Raw genomic sequence first — 13,958 nt, forward strand, 5'->3', positions numbered from 1 at the left:
TGTGTGTGTGTGTGTGTGTGTGTGTGTGTGTGTGTGTGTGTGTGTGTGTGTGTGTGTGTGTGTGTGTGTGTGTGTGTGTGTGTGGACAGTATGTGTAGCACTGTTGTAGGGTTACTGTAACTGACCAGTTGACTTGAGATTACTCAGCAGTACGCCTCTGCTGGTTATTTCCAGTGCTCGTCTCCTGACTCACGTCTCCCTCCGTTTCCTTTCCCCGTCCGCTCCCTCATCATCCTTCTGGCCATTTTCCCTTTCCCCTTTTGTCTTTTACCCACTCAGAAATTTTTCCTTCTTCCTCTAGAGAAAATGGATGTTTGCTGATTCACACAACTGAGGGTCACTGAATCAGCTTTCCCTCAATGGCTGCACTGTCTGTGTCGCTGTCTGCCCCTCCGTTTGCCCCCGACCGTCTGTGTGTCTAACCACCTACAGTGGTATTCCTGTTGATCTGTGAGCCGTGAAGTCCGGTAACTCAGCCCAGTGTCAGCGTGCCTCGCTCAATGAGCTGCTATGTGCATTAAATGGGTGACAGTGCTGGTAATGTGTTGGCTTTGTGTGGCTTAGATTCCATGAGCACTTTTAGTTTACAATCAAAATGATTCTTCATTCACGTTTTCCAGTACAGTATGAAGTAATTTGTGAAGAATGAATGTGTCTATGTGCTTTTGTCTGTTAAAGCTCTCAGTTGTTGTTGTTGCTTTTTTTTTTCCAATGCAGATTCTGTGCAAATAATAGATTTCTGATATACTGCACTCTCGTGTGTCTGTGTTTGCTTCTCAGTGTCCGGTCTTGTCCGGAGGTTTCAGCCTCTGAGTCTCTTCTTGAGGCGGTTGAAGTCTTTGGCTGATCGCCACAGCCAGCTCTGCAGCTCTCTCAGTATCCAAAAGCCCTCTACCTTCCTGGCGAAATCGTTCATCGTCGGCCGCACGGACAGCAGCGAGGAGGAGGAGGTGGAGGACGAGGAGGACGAGGGGGAGTAGAGCGGATTCAAAGGAGGTGAGAGAAGAGAGGTGCCTCTTCGTAAAGACAGAGGGACGGGCTGGGAGAGGAGGGTGTGCTCCTCACCCCCAATCTGGTACAGGAGGGAGAAGGTGGACAGGGAAGGCTGGAGGGTCGGGGGCAGGAGGGAGCGAGGGGGGCGAATATGCTGATAGTGGACGGAGGAAGAGGAGGAAGCATCTGTTTCTGTCTTCTTCTCCTCTACTGTGAGTCCTCGGTTTGAATCTAAAATAAATCCGTCTTCTTCTCTGATTGTGTCTGGGTGGCGAGCATTCAGGTTGTAGCTGTACTCGTGGCTACTGGTTTGTTTTTCAAGGGAGGTGGAGTGGAGGTACGACACTTTTATCCTCATCTCAGAGGGGCTCGTATCCTCGTCATTATCCTCATCAATACTCATCAATCTCCTGCCCCATCTTTCCACCTCTTCATTTTGCTCCTCTTCCTCTGCTCTCTCGACACTTACAGCACTTTTCTCAAAATCTGACTCTTCCCTCTTCTCTCGTCTACTTCGCTCTCCTTTTCCCCTTTCCCTTGATCCTTCACTCCTCCCTCCGGCTGCCTCGCTCCTCCACTCTCTCCCTCTTCTTTTTTCTATCATGTCCACGCCGTCCTCCCTCTCTCTTCTGGCCACCTTCGTCCCGCTCCGTCTTTGGCTGTTGCGCTGACTGGACTCCGTTCTCGATCCGGATCTGTATCTGTGTGGGCTAATGAGAGGAGCTGGTCTGTTGCCTCCTGTCCCCCTCTGCTGGTACTGCAGCTCACCGACATTACTTCGCATGTTAGCAGCCTGTGGAGGGAGCGCATAGCCGAGGGTGGTCATCAGTGCGGATATGGAGCCCAGCAGTCCATCCAGACCTGTGCAGAAGTGCAGCAGGGAGGTCTTCAGGGAGGGGCAAAGGGTGGAGCGGGCCAGCTCCCTGACAGCCGCCAGCAGGACGGAGTAGGCTTTCTGGTTCTGGGCGAGCCGGGCCTGGTTCTCCAAGCCGTGCCACAGCTCCAGCCGGGTGGCAGCGCTCGGCAGGGTCAGAGCTGTACTGTTGGGTCGTGGCGGGGAGAAGTCCTTCTCATTGAATGGAGGCCCCAGATAGGTCAGCTGCAGGAGAAAACGAGAAGACAAGAGGAAGCCTGAAGGATTATTTCAGTTTCTCTCATCCTGGATCCAACGGTCATAATATAGACAAGAAATCATTATTATTGAACAGCTTTATTTCATAACTAAGGATTGTTTTGCCAGAAAAAATAAGCAAAGACGTCATCACATCGACTGAAGCTGCTTCAGACAGATTATAAAACAAGTTATGTTACTAAAAGTTTGTGTTTCTTTCACGACCCTAAAAAGCCTTAAAATCACATTGAGATTTAATACATGTGCACTAAATCAAGGTTAGTCGGAGAAGTCGACCCGTAAACTGTGACGTCCCACGATGACTTTGCAGTTTGGCTTTGATTTTTCTTCCAGATTAGTTTCAAAATAGTTTGGCTAACCGGAGGGTTTGAATAAAACCTGTCAGAGCTGAATTATCCGCTTCTGTTTCTTGTCTTGACAGAGTTCTGCAGCCACATTCCCACATCGCAGCAAATTAACATGGTGAATGTAAGAACGCACAAGAAAAGAAGGCCAAGACTGCAACAAATAAACTCGGCCTTCACTTTTTTTTCTTCTCCTGTTCAACAGCAACAGTTATTTGCTGTATTTTATACGAAGAATGAAGTAACCAGGAAAACAACAAATACAGCGCAGTAATGCTGATGTAGAATGAATTAAATGTTGACTGTGGGAAAAAAAAAGTTCATATGCAGCAGTGCAATGCTCCTCTGTTTTTGAGGAGGAATCGAGGTTTCTTTTGTGGAGGTTGTGAGTTTCCAGCACTAAATAGAAATAAACCACTACTGACCAAAATCAACAGGTATTATTTTTGTAACTTGAGCGCAGCTTAACTATGTTGGGAGCTCAAGCAGATATACAAATAACAGCCAGCATTTGCCACCTTTTTCATGCCTCCAGCATGTTAAAGTTCAATGTTATCATTCACTTGAAAACTGCTTCTTAAAATCAAATTCATAGAACTCTTATTTTAGTTGTTGCGTTTTTCCCCATCCCCAGAGGAAAATGCCTGTTTTCTTATTGACTGTTAAAAATGTGTGTTTGTGTATATTCATCCTTATTGAGAGAGAAAAAAAAGGGAATTCGCACCCATAAATTTGCCGATGAGATAGAAACTGCGGTGGAGCAATGCAAATATCACAAAAAATGACTCACATATACGTCTTTGATTTCCTTAAGTTGATACTCCAGGTATTTGGTCAGCTCGTACGTGCTTTCTATTGAGGTCCTCTCACTGGCGAGGTTGTGGGAAGGATCCACAGCCACCGCTATGGCAGCAGCCAATAGCAAGACGAGCTGGTGCTGACAGACTGCAGGAAATTAAAAACACAAAAAGGAGTTTCATTAATACTCAAGACAGACGTAAGATGTTTCTTTAATGACAATCGTGTCTCGGGTGTCCCAAGTGTTAATTAACACGAGCTGCAGGGGTATTTGTAACCATAACAATGGGTTGAAATGAATCAACTTTTATGATTATTTAACTTGGTTGTTGAAGGTTTTTTTTTGCTTTTGTTTATTGAAGGTGATGACTGAGAGCTCAACATAGAAAATAGACCTCATGTTAGTTACTAAGCTTCACTCCATTAGGACAATGTTTATAGAGATTGTTTGCAATGTTCTTCTTTTATTTATTAGTCTCTATGGCAATGGCTCTGTCTGTTTACATATTGTTGGATCGGAGTGATCTCAAACAGCCAATCAAGCCTCTTCTGTTTCAATTTAAGTTTAGATGTCATTGTTTTTACCCTCTTAAAAATTTCTGACAAATGGCTGCATTGTTACACACACACACACACACACACACACACACACACACACACACACACACACACACACACACACACACACACACACACACACACACACACACACACACACACACACACACACACACACACACACTCCTTACCAATAACTTGAAAACAAAGACATGTGGCTTTCTTGACAATCACAAACATTAATGTGTGTGTGTGTGTGTGTGTGTGTGTGTGTGTGTGTGTGTGTGTGTGTGTGTGTGTGTGTGTGTGTGTGTGTGTGTGTGTGTGTATCAGTCGTGTGTTTGCTGTGGACCCCGTGTTTAGATTACAGAGTGTTTGTGTAGGTGTTTTATATTACTGTGTGAGTGTTTGTGACAATGTTTGGAGTCGTAATTATATATAGGGATTAAATTCACGTCGCTGTGGGTGTGTACAGCCTGTGTTTGTACGGGTGGGAGCGGGAATGCTGGAAACCTTTTAGTGCGCCTGTCTCCGGTTTCAAACCGAGAAAATTAGAGCTGAAAGGTGGTTTTCAACATTGAGGAACTTCATGTATGTCCTCGTCCTCTTTGTCCCATGCTTGCTCCCTCTGGACGCTTTCATTTTCACACTTTCTCTCCTCACCCACTCACCCTCTCTCAACACGGCCGCAGCCTCTCAGCGGAGGACATTCATTTTGTCATCTCTGCCCTCCATCATCCCCGCGCTCTCCGTCTCTCGCTCATCCTCCTGACACCGCTGACAGTAAGCCCTGATTCATGCTTGTAGTTATGGGGCAAAGCATGCTGCTGCTCAACAGGTGTGAAATACGCAACGCACAATGTGTGTGACCCTGTCAGATTTTTGGGATTCGCCTGCGAGGACACACCTCGGGCCTCCTGTTGCTCCACCACTCCAATCCCTTTTCTCCTCTCACATTAGTCACGCTATACTAAAGCCTTCCTTCCTTTATCCCCATCCCTTCCCCCTCTAGACTTTTTCACATTTTTCCCACTCAACACTCTTATCTCCTTGTGTCTTAGGGTCAAAAGAAAAAGAAGAGAAAAAAAAAAACTGCCGCTAATTGACCCCGATTAGCTCCCCGACTCCGTCTTTATTGCCTTTTTCTTTCCTTCTCTTTCATCTCCCTGTCGACGGGCCCCACAGGACGAATGAGAGGTTTTAAGTGAATAACTTCAACACCTTGCGAAACAGTTACTCCTTCCGTGCGCTTAAGTGTGCTAAAAAAAAACCTCTTCCATTCCACGTAAAACAGCCGACACCTTTTTACTCTGACTCAGTCACTTACATTTGCCGTATCGGTATGCACTCATATGGGTTGGGCAGAAACTCCGTGATGTCATGTGGTCTATGACACCGAAAAGCGTACAGAAAAAAAATGCACCGTCCTCTGCACAACACATGTATAACGAATAAGTGATTATAGAAGGGAGTTTTCATCAAGACATTATGGAGGGGAATTTGTGGTTTTGAAAGTGAGAGGTATAATAAATAAAATAAAAATAATCAGGAAAAAGCAAAAGGCACTGGAGGGAAAGGATTATCCATGTAATTAAACAACAAATTGCAGTGATGACACAGTGATAATTATTTATTGTAATGACACATATTTTCTATATTAGCTAAACTCAGTTGGCAACCTCAGTCTCACCTGGAAATATCATTTTTAATGGGATGACTTGAATTTTATGAACAAATGGGAAAACTACAAGTTGGAATTCAACACAGGATTCCAAATTATTGAACCGGCACGGAAAAATAGCTCTGAATAAAGAATTTTTAAACTGTATCAAGAAAAGAAAAGAAAAGAAAGCTCCTTGTTTCCAGCCAGTGATTCTTTCACTACCTGTTGACCCTGAGCTGTCGACTACATCAAAGCCTCCTTCCAGACTATTTTCTAAATGTCTGTGGTTGTGTAACTTCCACTGACTCCCACAGACATGCACGTAGAATGCAGGGGGAAAATAAAAATCAAGGTATTTGTCTAGTTTCTGATCAATGCGTATTATCGCACCCAGTAAAAGATTTCAGAATCTCCAATAGCAGATTTTGGGGCTTTTCTTTTTTTTTTTTTTTTTTTTTAAATACAACAGTTGATCTTTAAAAATGTTTTCAACTTTTTGTATTGGGTATTTTCTTTCAGGGCAGATGAATACACATTTCAAAATCAGTCAACAAGGAAAACTCTCATCTGAGAAGCCTCAACCTCAAAAGCCTCATCACCTGTCACAGACACTCGGTGGATTTTAGTGACGGCAGGCAGAACATTTGGAGCTCATCAAACGGCCGGCTCCTCCCCGCCGAACATCTTCCATTAGCATCAAAACACTCTCAAATCAACACGACATCGTTGAATTGTTTCTTAGGCTGTTTGCCTTAAAGCAAAAGGACACACAGTGTGCAAAACTGGGTTGCATTCAAAAGAAATAAACAGGTACCCCCCCCAAAAAAAAGAGCAGCCTGGGATGGAGAAAGAAAAGTCTTCTTGGCAAAAATCAGCCTAAACTGTTCCAAACTGTTTCCTTTTGTCTGCAGCCACATGCTTGGAGATGACTGCCAGACGTGAAGGGCTCTTGTTGTTTTGATTGAGCACTGACATGTCTAAAAGCAGCCTCTGCTGTGGCTAAAAACAACCACTCTTTTGTACGACTAAACTGAGATAACTCAAACCGAGAGCCATGTCGCTGTTATATAATATCAAATTGAGCGAGTACAATGTAGTCGGCGGCATATAGGCCGACTTCAAGGCGAGCCCTGCAGGCTCGGGGCCGCGTCTGTGTACCTGGCAGTGGAAGCACACTCCGCAGGGCAGGGTTGAAACCAGAACATTCTCAGTGGGAGGATTGCGTTACAGCAACACAGGGGTTCCCTACAACGGCCGACCGTGACCCGCCTCTGTGCTCTCGTCTGTGTGCGAGTCTGCACACATGTACCTATTAGAGCAACACACATGCACACGCAGGGAGCGCCTTCATCCGCAGCGGATCATATTTTTATCTTCGGTTTGTTCGCTGGTGTAAAAGTCAGATCTGGCACTTCGGAGTCTGGCAGCCATCTGCAAAACAGAGCTGAACATGAGGTTCTGGAGTCGGCTGAGCTCCTTCTGGGTCGAAATCAAACATCGCTGCAGGGTCGGGGTTCAGGGTTGAATTTTGGGCCACAAGGTAACGTTGAGGGGCAAATAAAGTTTGCCTTCACAACACATCTGACTTTACTCCTGACAGGGTTTTTCGGTAAACCAGTGAATCAGTGTTTGTGGGTGTCGCTGCTTCCTTACAAGAGGACTAGCGTTTCATTTTTTCCCAACGTGCACCACCATTTGAGGTTTTGAACAAGCACTTAAACAGAATTTGGTACTGTGGGAAAACCATGTGCAAGTAAATCTCTCCGGTCTTGTCCAGGAAAAACTCGAGCGAGTGCCAAGAAAAGGTTTGCCCTCTATTGCTATCAGAGGACTTGAACAGAAACAAAACATTAAAAAAAAAAAAAAATGGAGTGAAGCAGGTCGAGTGAAAAAAAAAAAAAAGAACTAATAATTTCCTGGTGAACTCTAATTATGAAACATGATATTGACAAGACGTACTTATGGTGGTGAGATTCAACCTCAAAGAAGCCCGAGACATATTTTCCAGATCCGAAGCCCCTCCGCTGCATTCGACATCCTCTCACTCTTCACACTTGATTTGAATTTAGTTACTGTGGAGAAGTTTGCCGCATCACAGAAGGACGGCATTAATCAGAAATGATGCACTGAGAGATATTTTATGCCGGAGTCCCCGATCGACAGAGGTGCCGTTGGAATATGATACAGCCCAACTATAAATCTGAATCAATCGGATGTCTGTGAGGTGTTTTCATGCATTTTGAGTTTCTGGATTTAATGAAAGAAGAAAAAAACCTGTATATAGTACATGCAGTCTTTGATCAGAGGTCCTCGGGCTCACGTCACTTGCTGATTTGAAATTGGGAAAAACTATTCAGATCGTTCCACTTTTAGTTCAAAATTAGAAGCGTCATAAAGTTTTTGACAGCTGAAAGGAAACGCAGAAATGATGGGAAACATTTGGAGCATTTTTTAGATGTTGCTTCAGCCCTGGCATTTAGATCAAAATGAATTCCATTAGAAGTAATAAAACTATGACGTGAGCTACTTTAAAAAAAAAAAATCCGTTATTTACAAATGTTATTTCAGTTCATGTTAATTGTGGCATTTCAATGTCGACGTCAGAGCGGACGTTTCTATGCCCGTCGACCTCAAGGATCGCGTGATCTCAAGGTGAATTTCATTACTAATAGATATAACCCACACACTTTAGCTATAAAACGTGATTCTCTCCGCCTATGTAACCATCCTCAGCATTGTTGTGGCGGCAGAAAGACTCATTGTGGCTCTGTTTTTTTTTTTTTTTTAATTTAAATAAAAGACATGAGAACCAAACTCAGATGAGCCGTTTATGTCTTGCAAGTTGTTTTTTTCCCCTTTTAATTATTCTGCTGCAACGTATTATATATGCAGTTATCTCATGTCAAAACACTTACCTTTTAACGTAAACACATCAGCGGACGCCGGGGGACAATGTGTGAGAGGCAGAGGCCAAGTGGACAGCGAGGCAGATTTGGGGGTGTCGGAGGGAGGGTTTGATAGTCTGAGGTCGGGGTCAGTGTTGTGTGTGTCTGTGTACAGTTAAAGGCCAGATTTATGTGCAGCCTGTACTCAATCAAGTGTGCATTCCTTCACTAACGCAACACACCCGCATGCGCACACACACACACACACGTATGCATCCAGAGTGTGCACAGGATCCGTGTGTGCCCCGGCGTTATACTCATATACTTATAAACAAACCTTTGTGCGCACACACACACACACACGCGCACGCACACACACGCACGCACACACAGCCTTTCCCATCTCTTCTCCCACGAGATTTCCTTCCTCTGGATTTAGTTCATACTGAATTTCAAATTGATCCTCTTGGCACCGGACACTCACTACAGGGTTGCCAAACAACATCAATGACCCAAAAACAAAGGCAAAAGAAAACACACATTAAAAAAAGTCCAATAAAAATTATGTTTATGCCCAGAAACTCTCTGTGAGACTATTTCTCGCTAGTCGTAAACTCAACATCCTCCTCCTTGCTTTATTGTCTGTTTCCTTCTTCACCTTATAAGCAAATGTATCCTAACCCCCCTTATTTTTTTTTTTAAAGAACAAATCTGTGAAATCCAGATGCTACACGCTTTATCGGCATGTTTGGTTTCAATTTATTTGTCGCTTCATCTGTCCCACTTCATCCCCAAATTTCCCCCCTTGAAACATCAAACTTCCATTATAGGGTCTCCTTCCTTTCTTATCCCTAATTACCTTTCCCCTCTTTCTTCCTCTCACTAATTGGCTCCACTCGCTCCCTCCATCAACATCTTTTATTCCCTCCTTCCCCTTTTTCAGACCTTCGGTTTTTAATTTACCTCTAAACCCCCCCCCCACCCCACCCCACCCCACCCCAACTCCCTCCACCTCCACCCCCACCCTGGGCACGACGTGTTCCTGGTCTCAAACTCATGGAAAACAAGCCAGAAAGACAATAAGAGCAGAATCCGTCGCTGAGGTTCTGACTCTTCTGTCGCAAACTTGCATGAAAAAGAAGGTAGAAGCGCAGTGATAGAAAGTAAATTTACAAAATAAATTGCAGTAAATACAAAAGTGACTGCCGTGATGCTCATTAAACCCAGCATGCGAATGAAATATTGAATCAATCAGCGGATAATGAACAGGAGGAAAATCTGCAGCTGCTCATAACGAGTACAAAGGCAAAAATAGTTTCCACTTCCAGCTTGTTGAGATCGGATGCTTTTTCTTTAATTTACTCATCGGAGAGTTGAGTTGTGGATTTTGGTTTCGAGCATCAGGAAATCAAAAGTAATGATCGCATTTAATATTAATAGTAATAATAACTCCATTGTGCTTTCGTGTAGTAATAATTACAATTGCCAATAATGTTGTTTAAACGTTTTGTTTTTTTTCAGATTCCCTGCATGTTCTTAAGTTGCCACACTTGGTAACATTTTGTTAAAATAATTCTCTTATATTGTTAAAATGCATTTTATACTTTTAAAACATATGGTGATAAAGTTCCGGTTTTAACAACACAGTGAGTCATTTTTGTGTACTCTCATTACAATGTTGTCTGTCACATATTGTGCTAAAAGCTGTAAAACTAGTCTGTCTGTTGTTTTGTTTTTTTGTTTTTTCCTTGCACCACACACGCGCTAAACAAATTTTACCACTGGAGGCCTGCTTTTTATGAACTCTTCTGCACTTTAGAGGCTATTATTGGACTTTTTACTCCTCTATATTTCTTTTACAGCTTCGGTTACTTGTTCCTTACGTCTGAAAGTTTCACAAATGTCAAATTTTAAATACATGACAGTGTGGTGTAGAAAAACTTAAATGTCCGGCTGCCACGGTATAACATGCTGGTTACACAAAATTCCATTAGATAAATCAGCGACGTCGAAATTTTGAATGTGAATCTTTTTTCGTTGAAAGTCCAGATTGCTGATGTGAGGGACAGGAGGGAAAAGATAAAAAAAAAAAAAGGAGGAAGAGGAAAAAGGAGTTGGTGGAGGGGAGAGAGAGGGAGCCGGAGAGGGAGAGTTTTCTGAAGCGAGGGGCCATGTTAATTTGGGAAAAATGTAAACAGCATGTGTAACTGTTCAAAGCGTGACCGACTCATTTTATATCAGTCCCCCTTTCTCTCTCCTCTTTCTTTCCCTCTGGGTGCTGCTAACTTCTGTCAATCTGCACTGCATTAACCCCTCTACCGCCAGTCCCTCTCTCTCCCTCCTTCTCTATTTACTCTTTATCTGCCTCGACCTCTCTTCACCCCCCCCCCCCCCCCCCCCGCACACACACACACACACACACACACACACACACACCCCCTTGCAACACATCCTCTTGACATACAGATATTTACCGTGAAAGACGTGAAAGGTTCACTTTATCTCCTCTTTTCCAAATCCTCTCCTCCCTCTCTTTATTCCACTCTCCTTTTGTTTCCTTGTTGACCAGTTTTTTCAGAGCTTGCTTTCGATACACACACTCAAAGCTTTCATCGTTAACGCGCTGCAACCTATTGAAAAGGCCCCCCCCACCCCCCCCGGCGCTGAGAAGCAAGAGCAGATTTTGTATATTTGATATCAAGAAAAGCGTATGTCTGTGCGTCCCCTCTGAGGAGACCGGGTTCGAGGTTAAGAGTCTGTGCGTGTCAAAGGTGACATGTTCTTCAACAGTGGGTCTTTCTGCATGTTTGCTTGCTGAGAGGAGGGCGGCAGCAGTTTGTTCTGCGCTCAGCCCTCTATTTATTGCCCTTCTAAAGTTTCACTAAAATTTGCTGACGGCCGGCTGCTTCACATGGCAGGACCACCTGGATAGGGGCGAGGGGAGCGGTGGAAGACGATGGCGAGCAAGAGGGAAGAGGAAAGACAGCGCGGAGGAAGGAAGGAAATCGTTGATCCCCCTTTTTTTTGTTTTCAGCCCATCATTTTATCACACGGTCATCCTTCAATACCGTCTCTCCCCTCTGTCTTTCACCTCCCTCGCCTTCCTTTCATAGACACGAAGCAGCAGCCGCACCAGTCATCCCCAGGGGGAAACGTGTGTGTGTGGGTGTGTGTGTGTGTGTGTGTGTGTGTGTGTGTGTGTCTTCACACCCTGACTAACGTGAATCATGTACTTTCTCATATCAGTGACAGCTAACTAGACAGGGGCTTCTGCTGCCTCTGACCCCATCAACCCCTGTCATTTTTTTTTCTGTGAATAAGACTCCTCTTCCCATCTCTCTCTCTCTCTCTCTCTCTCTCTCTCTCTCTCGTTCAGTCTTTCTCAACACTCTGTTTTTCTCTGCCTCCTCTCACAATATTTGCACCTTCACTTCTTGAATGCAATCCTAAAAATTAAACATAAATTTTCATCTAGATTGGTGTAATTTGTCCCATTCATAATTTTAATAGACTTTTTTTTTTCATTAGTTTGATAACAAATTGTGTTCCTATCTCATACCATGTCTCCCGAGAAGAAATGCCTGAACGCAATTTAGAAACAACTTCATTCATTAAATTGTAATTTATTTTTTTTAATTGGATGATTTCTTGTCTGCATTACGAAGCAATTTGAGGGGGTTTATATGGGCCATTTCATTATTTAAATAAACCTGTGAAAACTGGAAACTTTTCTCATAAATTAGTAAAACACCAAACCTTGTACTTTCTCTAATATTCATTATGGTTAGAAATGGATGGAGATTAAAAAAAAAATTTAAAAAAGAAAGGAAGAAAATAGCACATACAGTCGTGGAATAAACTTCGCTTGTCAGAGTGACAGAAAAAACACCGATTTTTCATGAAAAACTTTAAGATTTGTGGTCTTACCTTTGCAAAACCTTCTCATCTCTCCCGGTTCCTCTGAGTGCGCTCGCAGAAGTCGGATCCACTCTGAGCAGAAATAAACCGATTAAAGTGATCGTCTCTTCTGGAGATCGCTCTTGAGGGAGGGAGGAGGGGGGGGGGAATAAAAAATCACCAAGTTTTCATCTTGTTTCGGCTCAGCTCAGCGACTCTCCTCTCCTGGAGAGGATGAGGAGGGAAACTACAGGTGATGTGGAGTCAGCCAGATAAACTATTTGCGGATGGAGCGGCAGTTTTGACGGTCCGCTGACTTTGTGTGGTCCGTGTGACAGACTGAATGACGGCGGAGCCTTTTTGTACCTCCGCCTCCTCCTCCTCTTTTCCTTCTCCCTTTTTCCTCCCCTCCTTCCCATCCCTGACTCCTCTCCCTCCTCGCGCGTCCTCCTCCTCGATGTTGCGGGTGATTCACCGCGTTGACGCATCGCAGCCCGGCTCGACGGAACCACGGGACTTGTCACAACTCATTTCCGTCTCCCTCCCCTCCTCATCCCCGTGAACGCAACCTGACTGCCCCGTTTGATCTCTAATCTGCTCCTGCCTTTAATAAGATGCTGGATCAGACCACTGAGGACCCGGAGGACCCGGCGACCCCCAGATCGGGCAGGAAACGAGGACTTTGCGCATTTGATCTTTACCATACTTGTCCAGGTTTAAGAAAAACAACCTGTTTGCACACTGTGTCAAATTGAAGTGATGCTGCCATCTTAGCAGGTTCCCCCGGAACTAAATAAAACAACGCATTTCAATCATATTCTCCATTAATATCTGTGCGTAAAATCAATTAAATTGTCCAAAACTCCAAAATGCGCTGCAGAATAACTTCAGTTTAATGTGACTGTTAAAATCTCAAATATTTTAGTCTAATGATATTTTTAAAAGCCAAATATTCTAAGTGAATTTAATCCATCAGGGGAATAATCCATGTTTTCTTTACTGATTCTTGAAGAAGTGAAAAAAGAAGACAAGTGCTTGCTTGCTCCACGACATTTCTTTCTTCTCCCTTCATTCCTCGGGTTTTACGTTTTGTTGACGAAGAGATTATCTTGATCTTCTTCTCTCACCTCTGCTTGTCACTTAAAGCGCAGCAGGCCACACTATATATGTATATATCGTTTGTGCTCACACAGCCTCTTCGATTTGTTCTGGATCCAAGATAAATATGCTACATATTTATATATTTTTTATAAATCCCATGGGAGTCTGGGCCTCTTGGTAAAATTCTTCCCTAATCGCTAAGAAATGCCAGGTCCGTTTAAGACCAGGTCCGTTTAAGAGTGACTAAAGTGACCTCGTTGTGTATATTGACAGTGAATCCCCAAGATCCTTTGGTAAATTGAGCAGGAGAAGGGCGCAGCGCATTTCAAGGGCCCCCCGAAGGTTCACTGATTTCAGAGCTTCAACTGGATTGCATAACCGGCGTGTTTAACTTATTTGGCCCGATAGTTGCGATTTCATGATAGAAGCCGTACAGTATTTCAAGTTGGTCGTTTTATCATACGCGTATTGTAGAGTAGCGCACACAGCTGCACTGTGTTACATTTTCTTAAATCGTTGTATTTAATGAAGTCACTCTTAATTAAAACTCTTTCCCAACGATTACATTGCAGCTAAATCTGACTAAT

At 43.7% G+C, this 13,958-nt stretch overlaps 1 protein-coding gene across 1 annotated transcript; it reads right to left on the reverse strand.

The window, feature by feature from the left end:
- Positions 1 to 685: 685 nt before the first annotated feature.
- Positions 686 to 12,710, reverse strand: clcf1 (cardiotrophin-like cytokine factor 1). The gene is made up of 3 exons (XM_080465565.1): positions 12,301 to 12,710; positions 3,260 to 3,414; positions 686 to 2,092 (listed from the first exon to the last, which is right to left on the reverse strand). The coding sequence occupies exons 1-3, from the start codon at positions 12,317 to 12,319 to the stop codon at positions 803 to 805; spliced, it is 1,464 nt and encodes a 487-aa protein (XP_080321691.1). The 5' UTR covers positions 12,320 to 12,710; the 3' UTR covers positions 686 to 802.
- Positions 12,711 to 13,958: the final 1,248 nt, after the last annotated feature.

The sequence above is a fragment of the Lipophrys pholis genome, assembly GCF_963383615.2.
Source record: "Lipophrys pholis genome assembly, chromosome: 6".
NCBI classification, from domain to species: Eukaryota; Metazoa; Chordata; class Actinopteri; order Blenniiformes; family Blenniidae; genus Lipophrys; species Lipophrys pholis.